This window comes from Leptosomus discolor, chromosome Z (assembly GCF_034619465.1).
Source record: "Leptosomus discolor isolate bLepDis1 chromosome Z, bLepDis1.hap2, whole genome shotgun sequence".
Taxonomy (NCBI): domain Eukaryota; kingdom Metazoa; phylum Chordata; class Aves; order Leptosomiformes; family Leptosomidae; genus Leptosomus; species Leptosomus discolor.
Genome location: NC_141419.1, coordinates 4,195,035 through 4,211,177, shown reverse-complemented (window position 1 = coordinate 4,211,177; position 16,143 = coordinate 4,195,035). Strand labels below are relative to the sequence as shown.

The following is a 16,143-nucleotide window of genomic DNA, read 5'->3' as shown; positions in this document are numbered from 1 at the left end:
CCCTGCTTCACCGAGCTCCGCAACCGGAGAGAGGGACAGCCCCAAAAAGGCAGCGCAGCCCTGGTTGGAGGGGGCAGCAAGAGGACCGTGGGGTTCATCCACGCTCCCACGGGCTGCAAGGGCCACGGGACGATACCTGGGAGCCAGGAGCCATCCCACCGCCCGCTTGGGGTTTGGGACATCGGCCTTTTGGCCGGACTCTGGTGCCCGTCCAAGCCTGATGAGGAGCCAGGGCTGCTCATGAACCTATGCAGACCAGGAAGAAATACATTTTCCTGACTTTCCTTGCCTCTTGGCTCCTGCTTTTCTTCTTTGGAGGAGACCAGCTGCGCCGTTTCGCTTTCTTTTCCGGGAGGAAAGCCGAAGCCCAGAGGAACTGGCCCCACTGGACGGATCGGTCCCTCCTCAAAAGCTTTGCAAACCCCGAGGAGCTCCAGAGCGATGGGGACCCCTCGCTGCCATCACCTCGGGAGCGGCGGGCGGCACGGCTGAGTGTCTACAAGAACAGCAGATGCCGGATGGAAACCTGCTTCGACTTCTCCAGGTGCGAGAAGCATGGCTTCAAAGTCTTCATCTACCCTCGGGAGAAGGACCAGCCCCTCTCGGAGAGTTACAGCAAAATCCTCACCTCCATCGAACGGTCTCGCTACTACACCCCGAACCCTGAGGAAGCTTGTCTCTTCATCCTCAGCATCGACACACTGGACCGCGACCATCTCTCGGGTCAGTACGTCCGTAACGTCGATGAGAAAATCCGCGGCTTCCCGCTCTGGAATGGCGGCCGTAACCATCTCATCTTCAACCTCTACTCGGGCACGTGGCCCAATTACACCGAGGACCTGGGCTTTGACATCGGCCAGGCCATCCTGGCCAAAGCCAGCTTCTACACCGAGAGCTTCAGGCCCGGCTTTGACATCTCCATCCCTCTCTTCTCCAAGGACCACCCGCAGCGCGGCGGGGAGAGGGGGTGGTTGTATCAGGACTCGATCCCCCCCAAAAAGAAATACTTGTTGGTGTTCAAGGGGAAGCGGTACCTGACCGGCATCGGCTCCGGCACCAGGAACGCGCTGCACCACATCCACAACGGGAAGGACATCATCTCGCTCACCACCTGCAAGCACGGCAAGGACTGGGAGAAGCACAAGGACACGCGCTGCGACAAGGATAACGTCGACTACGAAAAGTGAGTTGGAGATGGGGTGGGAAAGGGGGGTCTGGTGGGGGGGACACACCCCACAAATATTCCTGCCCCTCCGCAGGGTGCAGCCGTGCTTGTCTGTGGTGGCTGGACCTCTAGATATGGGGAGAGAGGAAAGTTTGGGGCTTTTCTGAAATCAGGGTTTCATTTCCATAGTGGGGAGCGAGGCGCTGGTTGTTCAGGGCTTTCCTGTTCTGTATTAAAGTTCGAGTAATCTGGCGAGAGCAGCTCTTATCTGCAATCACGGCGGCCGCCTCTAATACGATTTCCCTTTTTCCTAGCGCTGATGAATGATGCTTTTCTTCTCCCCCCTCCTGCCTGCCCCTAACATAAACGTTTCTTTTGGAGATGAGCCCAAAACATCCCCCCCCTTCCCCACCAGCTCCGCTAAAAATTCCAGAAAACTGGCAGGTCCTTGGGCATCCTGGTGTGTGGGCAGCCCCGAGCTCACCTGGACGTGGTGGGGTGGGGAGTCCCCCTGTGTCCCCCCTCACAAATGGGGATGGCGGCAGAAGTGTGACATGGACCTTGGTGGAAAAATTGAGGGGGAAAATTTCTGGGAGTTTGAGGGGTTTCCATGCTGGGGGGACGCACGCCAGCTCCTCACATCCCTGTTCTGCTGCGTGGGACCCGTCACCAGCTGCCTGGTCCAGGGCTGGTAAGCACAGACCCCATCTCACTGGCGATGCACAGGTCCCCGTCCCGCTGCCTGGGGACATCCCGCAGCCACCCGGCCGGAGAGCAGATGGGGAGAGGCCACGTTGGGCATCATCCTCAAAGCGTCTTAGGAGGTGCCGGGAGGTAAAAGTGGAGCCGGGGTGCTGCGGGTGTCGGGATTAGCCGGGGCTTTGGGGTGGCTGGAGCACCGTGTGGCCCTGTCCCGTGGATGCCACCAGCCCAGCAGGGTCAGCCCCTGCAGTGGAGCCTTTTTGGGGATGAGGCATCGCAGGTAAGAGATGCCGCAGGCTGGTGGGACACAGGGCCCAAGGTCAGCCCCGCGCTGTGCCGAGGGGCAGTGGGATGGGAAATCCTCCTCCCACCCGCTCCAAGTAATCCCCTAATGCTGTTGGCAAGTACAAGGAGATTTACACCTCGCCCGGGACGGCTTTAGGCAGCAGATAGACAGGGAACACGTGGCACAGGGCAGCGGAGGACCCCGAGCCTCCACCATCCTGCTCGTCCCCATGGGACACCTGAGCAAAAAGCCGTCAGTGTCTCCATCGCGCCAGGCCAGCTCTGCCTGACCTTGTGTGGGGGATTTATGCCCTCCTGCCCCGGGAGATGTCCCCAGACCTGGGCAGAGTGATGATGGGGATGGGCCAGTGGGGAGTGGACACATGACGGTTGGCAAAGTGAGACACACCCCCCCCAGCTGCCCTGTTCGCCCCGTGCATTGGGGACATCCCCGTTTGTTCAGGGCAGCGGGTGCCAGGGTGGCAGAGGGCGGCCCAGGGAGCAGAGGAAGGCCTTGCTGGGGGCGCCATCACCCTCCTCGCACCTGGGAGGGAGCTGCCTAAAACAAACCGGTTCTGTGCCCGGATAAAGGGCGGCTTGTAGCAGCGCCGTGGTCCAGCCCGGCTGCGGGCTGCCCCGGGTTTAAAGCAATCAAAGCGGGTTGGGAAAGGCTCACTGGAGCCAGCGGGTCCCCCGGTGGCATCGTGCCTGGCCGGAGCTACGGAGGGGCCAGGCAGAGGGAGCACGGCGGGCGCACGTCCCGGCTCCTAACAAAACAAGGAAGCCCTGACGGCGTGATTACTCGGAAACCGCAACGCGTCAGGAGCGAAGTATTTCCATCGGGAGGTTTTGGCCCCGCAGCCCGGCCGGCGCCAGCCTCCCCACGGTGGCCGCTTGCGAGGGGAGGCAGCCTGCAGCCACTCTGCCCCCCTCAGGGACGCATCCTGCTGCCCACCCAGCGCTGGCAGGGGGAACAGCCCTGCGGAGGTGCTGGGGGTCACGGTTGGGTTGGGGGTCTCCGAGGAGCGGGTGGCAGTGGGGCTGCTCCCAGGGTGAGTGCTGGCAGTGCCCATCTCCAGGGATGTGGCTGTCGCTGCTGTGGTTTCATTGGGGGGGTGGGGTGGGAGGGGGGTGTCTGGGCCCTGTTTGAGCCGCCCTCACCCCTCTGGCAGGTTGCTCAGGCAGGAGCTGGGGTGTTAACGAGGCAGGGTGCACTAACGGGGTTTTCATCATCCACTGTGGACATTGGGGTGGTTCAGCTTGAGGCAGGTATTGATCATAAAACTTTGCCTTGGCGTTAGGGCTGATTTCCCACATCCCAGGTCGTCGGGATGCTCCAGGGTGCTCCAGCACCCATGGAAGGGACACGTCCTCAATACCAGGCTGGCACCAGCCCCATGTCCCCATCACGAGGAGACCCTTCCCCCAGGGGACCACCACATTTCAAGCAGCCCTTTGGCCTCACAGCCCCCCCACCCCAGGCTGGACCGTGCGTGTCCCCCCTGGCCCATCCAGGACCCGACTGCCCCGTCCCTCCTTCCCTGCGGGCAGGAACAAACGGGGTCTGTCCCGACCTAAAGTCAATATTGGATTTTCCGGCGCGGTCGCAGGGACCCGGCAGCGGACGCGCCTCTCCCCACCGGACGCACAGAAGGGGCTTTCATAGCCCCACGGCGTGAGCCCGGCCCAGGGAGGGAGGGCACGCTGGCTGCACCCCTGCGGGGAGCCAGCCCTCTGCCCCCGCCAAAACGGTGCCAGGGCAAGTGGGGCTGGTCCTGCCCGGCAAGTCTGGGCACAGCAGAGGAGTTGCCGCAGTTTCGGGCTCGAGGGTTCGGGTGCTGGCTTTGGTTTCTTGACAGGCGTACAGAGGGAGCTGGGTAACACCATGGAAAGCCAAGTGCTGCCTAGGCACCGGGGTTCTGTCCTGACCCCTCACTTCGAGCCAAATTTGGTTCCTGGCTCTGCCACAGGTTCCCTTTCTGGATGTGGACACATCCCTCCATCACCCAGGGTATCTCTGCTCCTCTGGCACCGCAGAGCCGGGGCAATCTGGAGCCAAAATCAGCCCTGATCAATCCTAACACTACCCTGGGTTGGCCCCACACCCCCCTGGAGGGATACTCGGCCTTGCTGGGTGCCAGCAAGAACCCCTGAGATGCTCCTGGGTGGGGATGTGTTCCTGACTCCCACCCCATCTCCCATCCCAGGTTTGACTACCAGGAGCTGCTGCACAACTCCACCTTCTGCATCGTGCCCCGGGGCAGGCGCTTGGGCTCCTTCCGATTCCTGGAGGCGCTGCAGGTACTGGGCGGGCAGGGGGATAGGGATCCCCCTCCCTGGGGTCTGGGGGCTCTGTCTCAGCCCGTGTGGGTCCCACCACAGGCCGCCTGCATCCCCGTGCTGCTGAGTGATGGCTGGGAGCTGCCCTTCGCCGAGGCCATCGACTGGGGCAAAGCTGCTGTCGTGGGCAATGAGAGGCTGCTGCTGCAGGTACGGTGGCTGGATCCTGCCCCACGCCAGACACAGGGGACACCCCCCCCGGCATATTTGGGGGTGAAACCTCTGCAACTGAGTCGGGCAGCCTTCCTGCGGGTGGATGCAGGAGGGTCTCATCCAGCCCGGAGTGGGGGTCCCATCCTAGCCACAGCCCTGGGGCATCGTTCATTTTGGGGGAGGGGGGGTGCTGAGCATCTCCCCAAAGCCCTTGGAGGGTCCTGGACCAGATCCTGCTCCAGGGAGAGGAGGTGGCAGAACCGCAGTGGGGCGGTGGCTGACTGCGGAGCATCCCTTGGGATGGCATGGAGGTGGTGGAGGCGAAGTAACCCTGCCAGGGGGGGCTGAGGAGGGGGACGAGGTGAGAAAACAGCTGCCCCCCTGTCGCCGCAGATCCCCTCTGCCGTCCGCTGCATCCACCCGGAGCGGGTGCTGGCTTTCCAGCAGCAGACCCAGTTCCTGTGGGAGGCGTACTTCTCCTCGGTCGACAAGATCGTGCACACCACGCTGGAGGTGAGCTCCCCGCAGCCCCAAACTCCCCCACTCAGTCCCCGGGGTCACAACTGGGATACTGAGAGCATCTCTCTGCCTTCTGGCAGATCATCAAGGATCGGCTGCTCCCGCACCGCTCCCGCTCCCGCTTTCTCTGGAACACGCTGCCTGGGGGGCTCCTGGCTCTGCCAGACTTCTCCACCCACCTCGGGGACTTTCCTTTCTACTACCTGCAGCACGGTAGGACCCTCAGCCTGCCCTGGCTGAGCACGGCAAACTCAGTGCATGCCACAACACCTGTCCTCTGGACCCCTTTTTTCAGGCTCCAGCCCCTCTGAGAAGTTCACCGCTTTCATCCGGGCCGTCTCGCCGACGGGGTCCCCATCCCAGCCCATCCTCAGGCTCATCCAAGCTGTCTCTGCGTCCCAGTACTGTGCCCAGGTTGGGGGAGCTGAGCCCCACGCTGCTCGGGGATGCAGCGGGAGAGACGGGGCAGGGTCCTGTGGGCTGGGAAGGGCGAGGGTGGCTGGTGGTGTCAGCCTGCTGGGGCAGAGGTGGGACCACCCGTGGGTTTATTGTGGTCCAAACCATGGTGAGATGTTTTTGGGGTGAGCTGGGTCAGAGCAGATCCCGCTGCGGTGCTGGGAGGGGGGTCAGCCCTGGCTGCCCTGCGAACACCGATGCAGCAACGCACCCCAAAGGGTCAGCCCAGCCACGGACACGCTGGTCCTTCCCTCTGCAGATCCTGGTGTTGTGGAGCTGCGAGAAGCCACCACCGCCGAGTGGGAAATGGCCGCAGACCACCGTGCCTCTGACCATCATCCAGGGCAGGGGGAAGGTGAGAGGAGCCGGGACGCGGGCAGGGAGCTGGGGCATCCGCCCCATGGCACATCCCAACCCGATTATTCCCCTTGGTAGCTCAGCGACCGCTTCTTCCCCTACGCGGCCATCCAGACGGACGCCGTGCTGAGCCTGGACGAGCACACCAGCCTCTCAACCAGCGAGGTGAGGCCGTGGGTGCTGCGGTCCCCGGCCCCGTGGAGCTGGGGCAAGCCCCATGCCGAGCCGGGAAGGATGCTCAGTGGGCACCGTGGGGCTGGCAGGGAGCGGTGTCTGCTGTCCCCATGTCCCCCACACCCCAGGGGTGATGGTGAACCCCTTCCCATGGGTCCCCGCAGCCAGATGACACCGTCCTCCATCCTGCCCCAGGTGGACTTCGCCTTCGTGGTGTGGCGCAGCTTCCCCCAGCGCATCGTGGGCTTCCCCGCACGGAGCCACTTCTGGGACCCCGAGCAGAGGCGCTGGGGCTACACGTCCAAGTGGACCAACGAGCTCTCCATCATCCTCACCACTGCTGCCTTCTACCACAGGTACCCGACCGGGGAGAGGCCAGCGGGGTGGGGGGGCTCGGCCATAACCTGCCCCCCCGCCTCACGCCCTCCCGCAGGTATTATCACAACCTCTTCACGGAGTACCTGCCAGCGGGGCTGCGGGAGCTGGTGGACGGCCTGGCTGCCTGCGAGGACATCCTGATGAACATCCTCGTGGCTGCTGTCACCAAGCTGCCTCCCATCAAGGTCACCCAGTGGAAGCAGCACAAGGAGACCGTGCCCCAGCAGGTAGGGAGCAAGGATGGGGATGCAGGGACCCCCCCGGCTGGGGAGCGGAGCCCCTCACCACCATGCTCCCCTCCTGCCAAGGCGAAGGGCACGGCAGGGGTAGCCAGCGGCCGGCGTTTCTCCCAGCGGCAGGACTGCCTCAACCAGTTGGCAGACTGGTTCGGCTACATGCCCCTCGTGTCCTCCCAGCTGCGCCTCGACCCTGTCCTCTTCAAGGACCAGGTCTCCGTCCTGCGCAAGAAATACCCGCGCTTGGAGAAACCCTGAGGGCTGCCGGGGGCTGTGGTCGGGGCTGGCCCCAGGTGCTCCATTCCTGGTGCACGGAGCCCTCCCGGAGCAGGCGGTTGCTGCTGACGGGGTTTTACTCGTTGTTGGGTTTTACCAGTTATTGGGTTTTACCAGTACAATAAAGGTGGGTGGAGAGGCAGAGTCTGGCTGGTGGCTGTAGGATGATGCAGGGGAGCAGGCTGTGCCCGGCGGGGAGCCATGGGAGCACCGGTGGTTTGGTGCGCCGGTGCTTCTGCCATCGGCGGCCGCCTGGGCACCCTGGGAATAACCCGTGTGGCACCCGGCTACACATGTGGCCACCCCCAAGGCGCAGCCCCGCAGGGAGGGCGAGTCCTTTGGCTTTCCAAGGGCAAACAGAGGAGCGATAAGAGGCGAGAGCAGGGTGAGTGCGTCCTTCCTCCCCCAGGCTCGGATGGGTCCCCCCTCAGCCCCCGGGCACCCCAGCACCCCATTGCCTCGCAGCGCTCCGTGAAGAAGGGAGAAGGGTCGTTTCAGCTGCCTTTCCCCCCAGCTGAATAGAAATAGGGAAAATTAAGGCTGCTGGCTCCCAACAGCTGCTCTCCTCTGGCCGCCGCAGCCCTCAGTCTGTCCTTGCTGCCTTCACTCCCAGCAGACACCCAAGATAACACCCTGGCGCCACCAGTCCCAACATCGTTCCCCCCGCCCCGCACGCACCCAGCCCTTTGCTCCATTTTATTTTCCACGCATAAAAAGTCCCCCCCAGAACACGAGGGGGCTGCCAGGGGGTGCTCAGTCGCGGGGGGGCTGGCACTCCCGGCAGTCCTGCATCTCCTCGGAGTAGCTCTCCACCTGGATGGTGGTGGTGTGGAAGTGGAAGGTGCCCTGCAGCCGGGAGCTGGCCTCCTCCAACACCTCCTGTGCGCTGGCACCCGAGTCTGCAAGGAGCAAGGGAAGGGATGTCGGGGTGTGGGTGATCCCCGAATCCCTCCGTCCCCCCTCCATCGCTTCCCCTGGGAGCGACACTCACTGATGGCGATGTGCACCGAGAGCAGTGGCTGCGCCGCCGTCAGCGCCCAGATGTGGAGGCTGTGCACGGCCTCCACCCCCGCCACCCCCAGCAGTGTCTCCCGTACGGCGTTGAAATCCATCCCTTTTGGGGTGCCTGGGGAGGGAGAGCCGCAGGCGCTGGAGGGATGGGGCCCACCGCAGCTGTGGGTGGGTCTGCAGCCCAGACCCGCCACCCCCGGTGGGTCCCTACCCTCCATGAGGACGAGGAGGACGTCGCGGAGGATCGACAGCGTCGTCCCCAGAACCAGCGCGGAGAAGAGGAAGGTGCAGATGGGATCCACGTACTTGTACTGGGGCTGGAGGGAGTGGGAGAGGGTGAGGCCCTTCTGACACCGTCACCCCACCCCGAATCCCCATCGGCACCAGTGGGGAGGGGACACGGTCCCCTCTGTCTTGCCCCTGTGCCTGGCCAGGGCTGGCTGAAGCCGCTGTCCCTGTGTCCCCATCCCCGCCATCCCCTTTGCCCCTGTGACCACCCAGACCTTAAAGAAGATGATGTAGGATGCGATGAGGACGCCTACGCTCTGCAGCAGATCCCCCACGACGTGGACAAAGGCAGCGCGGACGCTGGCGTTGGGCTGCTCACCAGCCGCCCCATGGCTGTGCCCGTGCCCCGTCTGGTGCAGAGCCACCCCCATCCTGCGGGCAGGGAAGCGGTAACATCCCCGGGGGCCACTGGGCACGGGGTTGGGGACACCCGGGGAGAGCAAGAGCCAGCCGTACGTACACAATGTTGACGGCCACGGCGCAGGCAGAGGTGATGAGCATGACGCCACCCTCGATGTCGTAGTCGTCCGAGAGCAGGCGCTGAGCCGCCAGGTAGACCAGGACACCCGTCACCACCCAGATGGAGAGCACGGAGAGCAGGGCCCCCAGGATCTCTGTGGAGAGCCCCCCCCCCCACCCCACATTGCCACTTCACCACCATGTGAAGCCTGAGCACCCTCCCGGTCCCCCCCCTGGCAGCAGCAGGGCTCAGGGTGGGCATCCAGCACCCACCCCTGGAGTTGCTCCTTGCAAGGGGACGGCGGTGCCTCTGCCCTGCCCCACCTGTACACATGGTGCTGGGGCTTTGCCAGGGCTCCCAGTGCCCCCCAGGGCTCCCCAAGGCACCTGGTCCCCATAGGGAGGACACCCTGGGATGCTCTGAGTGCTCCCTGGGGTCCCGAGACAGCAGCCCCGGGGTTTGTGCCACCCCGTTACCTGCCCGGTGCCAGCCGAAGTTCATGGTTTTGGTGGGGGGGCGTGAGGACACCCAGAGTGCAAAAAGGCTGATCATGATGCTGGCGAAGTCCGTCAGGAGGTGGGCTGCGTCCGTCAGGATGGCCAGGCTGTGCGCCAGGTACCCGCCTGCGGAGAGGGGCCAGTGGGGACATTGGGGTGGCATCGGGGGCGGGGGGGGCGTGGGGGGGGGCGCCCCGAGCCAGGCACAGACCAAGTCACCCCACGCTGCAGTGGGGGCCCCATTGGGCACTTTGACCCACCGAAAAGCAATGGGGAGCCCTGCCTGCACCCTGATTGCACCCAGAGAGGGGAGTCAGGACAAGAGGAGCTGCGGGTGGCTACTCGGGGCTCCCCCCATGGGGACCACCCCAGCCAGACCCTGCACCCACCACTCACCCACGGCTTCCCCCACCATGAAGACGAGGCAGATGCCAGCAGCCAGGTAGAGCTTCCTGCGTGCCCGCTGCTGCTGGCCAGGGTGGCCAGTGGCCCCCCGCGTGTGGCAGTGCCGGCTGCGCCGTGCCCCCAGCTCCAGGGCGGGCGCCTGTCCCTGCACCGAGTTGTGTCCGTTCTTTTGTGCAGCCCCCAGGTAGGACCTGCCAGCGAGAGGGGTGGTCGGCACCCGGAGTGGGGGGGGGCCGAGACAATTTTGGGGAGCAGGTTGGACCCTAAATACTAATCCCCCCAATCCCCTTCCCTGCCCAGGCACCCCCAGGGGACCCCACCTGGGAGCCCCACTGGGAAGAGGGGACACTACACCCCCAGCCCCCCCCCACCCCCCCCCACCTCGGGTACCCCCCTACCCGCCTGCGCCCTCGCTCAGTAGATGCTGTTTCTCCTCGCCGGCTGCCATCCTCCTCCGAGACAGGGGGCCAGGGTGGGTGACCCCGGTGAGTGGTGGCCGTGGCTGGTGGCAGCTGGTGGCCTCGGCCCGTGTGAAGTGTCGGGGACTCGTGTGCAAAGTCTGGCCGGAGGGAGGGAGGGACAGGCCGGCTGCAAAGCGCCTGCGGCCGCCTGCCCCAGGGTGGGCTTGCTCACCTCACAGCCTGGGGGGCTGCTGTTGGGGGGGGGGGGCGATTGCTCTGGGACCCCCACCCCCACCCCATGGGCACCCCTGCCAGGAACTGCGCACCAGGACACGGATGCAGCCCACCGAGGCGAAGGGGGGGGGGGAGGATGGATTATCCCCCTGTGCCCCCAGTAAAAGCACCTGGTGACCCCCCCATCCCCACTCTGGGGGGACCCTCAGCCCCCCCCAGTTTAGATCCAGCCGCTGAGCAGCCATGTGACAGATAAGCCCGGGAACAGACCCACCATGCACAGCAGTGAGTCCTGCCCACCGCCCCGGGGAGCAGAGCTAATTGCCCTGGGGTTAATTGCAATTGTGGCACAGCCCAGAGCACCGCTGCAGGCACTGCCTCAGTTTCCCCTGGGCCAGGCACCGAGCCAGGCTTATGTTTTTGCAGGAGAGAAGCATTTGTGGAATAATTTTGCATTCATGGTATATTTTTGCATTCATGGTATATTTTTATAGTCGTGGTATATTTTTGCAGTTGTGTGAGCTCAGCTGGCAGCAAACCAGCAGCTCAATGCCGAGGCACAGCCCAGAGCATCCTCACCCCCTCTGCCACATCCCCCAGCCCAGGGAAGGGGGGAGCTGACCCCAGGGCACCCCATCGCCAGGAGATAAATCCTGCCAGGTGATGACCTGTCACATCCCCAGGCAGGCGGCCAGGCACAGGCTGCCAGTGCTGCCAGAGGTGCTAATGAGGATGAAAATGAAGTGTTGGACCTGGAGATGTCCCTCTGCCATGCTGGGCACTGGCAGGGACACCAGTGGTGGCACTGGCCTGGCAAACCCACCCACATCCCCGGTGCCCATCGTGGGGCTGGCAAGCCGACAATGAGAGGCAAGGAAAAAAAAACCACCCAAAACACCAATTTTCTTTACAAAATACACAAAATTCAAATCCGTGACAATTATATACAAAACAAGGAAGATATAAAACGTGCGGAATTGTTCTGTTTGCACCCGTATAGAAAAGTGTCCCATGCTGGAGCAGGCATCGGCTCACAAGGCCACCAGCCCCTGCGGTGTGTCCCCCCCCCGTCCCGAGTCCCATCGCCGGACATCCTGCGCCCGCGGCTTTCTCCTGCACCGGCAACCTCGCTGCGGCTACTGGGGAGCTGCCAGGGGGAGAGGATGAAGGGGTCGAGGGGGGTCCAAGGCCCCATAGCTCCCCCGTGGTTGCTTGAGGGTCCTGGGCAGGTGGGCTCAGCCGTGCCACCCCTTACCCATCACCGTTGTCTCGGGTGCCACATCCTCCTCCACCTCTTCTTCCTCCCCATCAAAGTACTCCTCTTCTTCCTCGGCTGCAAACAGGTGGCCAAACGTCACTGCGGGGCCACCGGGAAAGCCAATGGGGGCCACCAAGTCGGTGGTAGTTGGTAAAGGGGCATCAGGGGGTCAGGGGCTGAATTACCAGGGTTGAAGTCCAAGGCGTGGACGGCCTCGGTGAGGTGGTCCAGGCTCACCGAGAAGGCATCCATGCTCTCGTAGCCATGCTCGATCTTTTCCAGCCGGCCACCCTTGGACGCCTCCACGATCCTGGGCAGGGAGAGCACGGTCGTGTGTCCCCCTGTCCCCTCGCTGAGCTGGGGGACCACGGGGCACCGGGGCAGGGGGTCGAGGCATCCCCACGCTCACCACTTGGGTGCCCCGTGGCCAAATCCTGCCCAGCTGTGAGACAGGGACTGGGGATGGCTGAATTTTCCCTGATTTGGGCACTTACGTTTTAATGAGCTGCTTGGCGTTCTGCGGGGAGCAAGAGGAGAGGTCAGTGGAGCCGTGTGACAGCCTCCAGGACGTCCCCGAGCTGGTGGGACCCCATGTGGGCACCAGCAAGGGGGAGGTTTGGGGGTCTCACCATGAGGAAGGCGGCGCCCCCGGTCTCCTCCATCGCCTGGATGGCCGTCTCCACCAGCCGGCTTGATTTCTCCAGCTGCTCCTTGTACTGGCGGATGAGGCCCTGGATGAAGCCCGTCTTGTCGCCCTGCTCTTGGGTGATGCGCTGCAGCAGCTCCGACTTCTTCTCCTCCAGCAGCGCTGCCAAGGTGTCGAAGCGAGCACACAGCTCCCGCTTGGCCGCCTCGCTGTTCTCCTGCGGGGACGTGGGGCAAGGGATGTCACCTGTGTGTCCCTCAGCACTAGCAGCATCCCAGGGGCTTCCCTGCTCTGTGGGCTCCAGCTCCCTCCCACATGGCCCCTGGCTGAGGTTGCACCCCCAGTTTCAGAGGGCTCCTTTTCCCCCTTCCCTCACCTCGGTGCTCCGGCACGAGTCCTCCAGCTGGGAGATGATCGTCTGGATCCGGTCGTTCCCCGCCACCAGCATGGAGATGCAGTTGTTCAGCTCAGTCTGGGCAGGGGTGGACAGACAGAAACAGCTTGAACCCCAGCGGGGACAGGGACGGGGACATCTCCCATCCTGACGTGGCGACAGGCTGGACGTTGCCCAGCCACAGCTCTGCTCCCCTGCGTCCCCCACAAGCCACGGCCACTCTAAATATAGGCTGTCTCCTGGGCGAAGTCACCCGGGGGCTATTAATACCCCATGAGCAGCTCCCGGTGGTATTTGTGGCCGCTCCAGCTCAGCACATCTCCCCGGGACCAGCCATGTCCCCTGTGGCCCCCCCGTTGTCACCCCCCCCCCCCACGGCACCTTCTGGCCCTGGAAGATGGTTTGCAGGGGGGCGACCTCGCAGTCCTTGTGGGCACCGAAGACTTTGCACATGGAGCAGGTGGGGACCTCGCAGGTGACGCAGTAGATGTTGATCCGCTCGTCCTCGTGCTCCTTGCACATGGGGTGCTCCCCCTTCTTCAGTGGCCTGCTGGAGAGAGCAGCACGGCCGCCGTGAGGTCCCCGTTATGGTGACATCCCCATTGGGGTGATGTCCCCGTTGCGGTGACATCCCTGCCGTGATGATGTCCCCATTGCAACATCATCCCCACCATGGTGGCATCCCCCTTGCAGCATCATCCCTACTAAGGTCATGTCCCCACTGATGCTGCACAGTCATCCCAAAATCAGGTCCCCTGGAAAGAGGCCAGATCCTGGCATAACCCCACATTTGCGCCTTCAGGAGCCACCGACCTCTGTGTCTCTGTAAGCCCCAAGCCCAGTAAGCCCCAGTTTAAACCAGCGTGGTACTGGGCATGGCAGTGGGTGGTGGGGCCCAGGGCTGCGCTCCAGGGACGCTGCACAAGAGCCTAATTTTAGCCTTGGGCTGCTGGGATCTATTGCTGTCACCCAGCTGGGGCGGGGGCACCCAGAAACCCCCGGCAGGTCCCAGCCAGGGTCTGCAGCTGAATCATCCCCTTTGCAGCAAGGAGGGACGTGGGGACAAGCCAACCCACTCTAAAGCAAAGACAGGGCTGGTCCCCCAAGCCCCCCCCCAGCAGCCGCAGCCACCTGCCACGTGCCATCGTCCCTGTCCCCATGGCTCTCAAACAATATTTACAGCAGTTCAGGGAATTTGGCTGGGGCCACTGCTCTGCCTCGAGAACCTGTGACCCCTCCATGTCCCCCCCTCCCAATTGCACGCTTTTACTGAGTGACCCCCCCCTCAAACTGTCCCTCTGCCCCTTATCAGCCAGCAGTGCCTGCTGTCACGAGCAGAGCCTGGATTTGTCCCCCACACCTCTTATCTCCCACCAAACATTCCAGCTGCAGAGCGTGGCAGGGGGGCGGCAGGACCTGCCGCTCCCCCCACCTCCAGAGACCCACCATCCCCCTGAGCTGCCCAGAGACGCAAACTGCTCTGGATTTGGGTCGGGGGTGGGAAGATTTGGGTCAGGGGAGGAAGATTTAGATTGGGGACCATTGAGCCAACGGAAAAGCCCCCCGATTTCTTACCCAGCTGCAATCTCAACGATGGTGCTGGGGCTCTGGAGGTGGATAACGCCACGTCCCCATGTCCCCGCGTCCCCGCCAGGGCAAGGCACAAGCAATCAGCCACAGCCACCCACCCGTGCCTACCTGGAGCACTCCTGCTTGTAGATGTCGATGATGTTCTCCACCAGCAGGTTCCTCTGCAGCCCGTAGACGCCGTGACGGTCCAGCAACACCTCATGGCGGCACGACGGGCACCGGAACCGGCCCCCCGAAATCACGCTGCCTCGGCTCTGCCAGTACGGGTTGGCGGCCTGGGAGGGGGAGATGAACGTCGGGGGGTCCATGAGCATCCCCAGAGCACGACAAGCATCCCGGTGACCTCCAGCCCAGGCAGGGTGTAGGGAAGGGTCTCAGGGACCCTGCTCTCACCTGGAAGACGTCGTTGGCACACTTGCGGCAGAGGTTGTGCTGGCAGGGCAGGATCACCACCGGCTTGCTGAACATCTCCAGGCAGATGGGGCAGATGAGCTGCTTCTCCAGGCTCTCCATGGGGCTGCCATCCCGTAGGATGCTGGCTTGGAAATCCATCGGCACAACGGCGCTCTCCTCTCACCCGCTCTCAACTGCCGGCAGCACCCCTCGCCTCGCTATTTATAAGTCGCTCCCCGGTCACGAGGAGCCAAATCCCAACATGGGGTCGGGTGTCTGGGGAAGCAGCAGCACCTGTCACATGGGACTGAGCCATCAGGATGCCGCCCGTCGCGGTAAACAAGATGGGGACAGGCTGTTCGGGAGGCCCTGCCCACCCGTGCCATGGCTGCCGGCACACCGAAACCAGAGCTCGGGGGTAAACAGGGCCAGGCTTCACCCCAGGGACAAATGGCCACACGCCACGAGGGGCAGTGTGGCCGGATCCTGGCGCTGGGCCCCACAATGGCATCAGGGTGGGGGCGAGGAGGGGCAAAAAGCAGCCCCAGGGTCATTAAGACAACGTGATGGTGCCAGGAATGGGGCAGAGCCAGAGCCAGCAGCAGCAAGGGGTGGCTTATATGGAGCATCTCCCTTTGCACCCCCAAAATGCGACCGCTTCTAGGGTGCAAACATGCAGTGGGTCCTCAGGCTGTGCTTGGAGAGGAGAGGCAGCACCAGGGAGATGCAGCCCCCATGCCCAGCACGTGTACCCCTTCCCTCCCCAGGCAGGGGCTGGGGGGTTTTCCATACCCCCAGATGCAGGGGCAGCCGTGGGGAGGGCTGCTCCCCGGTTTTCCATACCCCCAGACGCAGGGGCAGCCGTGGGGAGGGCTGCTCCCCAGTTTTCCATACCCCCAGATGCAGGGGCAGCCGTGGGGAGGGCTGCTCCCCAGTTTTCCATACTCCCAGATGCAGGGGCAGCCATGGGGAGGGCTGCTCCCCGGTTTTCCATACCCCCAGATGCAGTGGCAGCCATGGGGAGGGCTGCTCCCCGGTTTTCCATACCTCCAGATGCAGGGGCAGCCATGGGGAGGGCTGCTCCCTGGATTTCCATACCCCCAGACGCAGGGGCAGCCATGGGGAGGGCTGCTCCCTGGATTTCCATACCCCCAGATGCAGGGGCAGCCATGGGGAGGGCTGCTCCCTGGATTTCCATACCCCCAGACGCAGGGGCAGCCATGGGGAGGGCTGCTTCCCATGCTGGCCTGCACGGCCGTGGCCCAGCCGACCCCTCTGCACGATTGCAAAACCTGACCCAGAAACAGCTGGGGGGGGGAGCGGCCGAGCGCAGCCCCTCGGGACCTGCACCCGCCGGGGAAAACAGCCTGGGTGCACGGTGCCCAGCTGGTGCGGCGATAAACAGGGTGTTGTGCCAAATGCCAGCACCCATCCCCAGCGAGACCTGTAAATATTGGCAGCCGCACGAGGAGAGAGGGGTAATTATAGCGCCGTCACCTACGGGTCACGCTGGCGGGGGGACAGG

General features: G+C 63.8%; 3 protein-coding genes across 5 annotated transcripts; 1 reads left to right on the top strand and 2 right to left on the bottom strand.

The window, feature by feature from the left end:
• Positions 1–248: 248 nt before the first annotated feature.
• EXTL1 (exostosin like glycosyltransferase 1) lies at positions 249–7,023 on the top strand. 2 transcript variants are annotated; one of them, XM_086479687.1, is made up of 11 exons: positions 249–1,183; positions 4,360–4,453; positions 4,535–4,642; positions 5,039–5,158; positions 5,245–5,377; positions 5,460–5,578; positions 5,880–5,975; positions 6,056–6,142; positions 6,320–6,507; positions 6,585–6,756; positions 6,838–7,023. In XM_086479687.1, the coding sequence occupies exons 1-11, from the start codon at positions 249–251 to the stop codon at positions 7,021–7,023; spliced, it is 2,238 nt and encodes a 745-aa protein (XP_086335813.1). The 2 variants fall into 2 exon arrangements, with proteins under 2 accessions (XP_086335813.1, XP_086335812.1); XM_086479686.1 differs by having other exon boundaries at positions 6,347–6,507; positions 6,585–7,023.
• A 771-nt stretch (positions 7,024–7,794) lies between these two features.
• SLC30A2 (solute carrier family 30 member 2) lies at positions 7,795–10,150 on the bottom strand. Of its 2 annotated transcripts, none has more exons than XM_086479746.1 (8): positions 10,101–10,150; positions 9,694–9,893; positions 9,277–9,423; positions 8,801–8,954; positions 8,556–8,712; positions 8,264–8,369; positions 8,033–8,167; positions 7,795–7,940 (listed from the first exon to the last, which is right to left on the bottom strand). In XM_086479746.1, exons 1-8 carry the CDS (start codon positions 10,148–10,150, stop codon positions 7,795–7,797), a joined length of 1,095 nt encoding a protein of 364 aa, XP_086335872.1. The 2 variants fall into 2 exon arrangements, with proteins under 2 accessions (XP_086335872.1, XP_086335871.1); XM_086479745.1 differs by having other exon boundaries at positions 9,694–9,902; positions 10,107–10,150.
• A 1,323-nt stretch (positions 10,151–11,473) lies between these two features.
• TRIM63 (tripartite motif containing 63) lies at positions 11,474–14,777 on the bottom strand. Its single transcript, XM_086479420.1, has 9 exons — positions 14,619–14,777; positions 14,334–14,500; positions 13,017–13,185; positions 12,618–12,713; positions 12,225–12,458; positions 12,090–12,112; positions 11,781–11,905; positions 11,593–11,670; positions 11,474–11,484 (listed from the first exon to the last, which is right to left on the bottom strand). The coding sequence occupies exons 1-9, from the start codon at positions 14,775–14,777 to the stop codon at positions 11,474–11,476; spliced, it is 1,062 nt and encodes a 353-aa protein (XP_086335546.1).
• Positions 14,778–16,143: the final 1,366 nt, after the last annotated feature.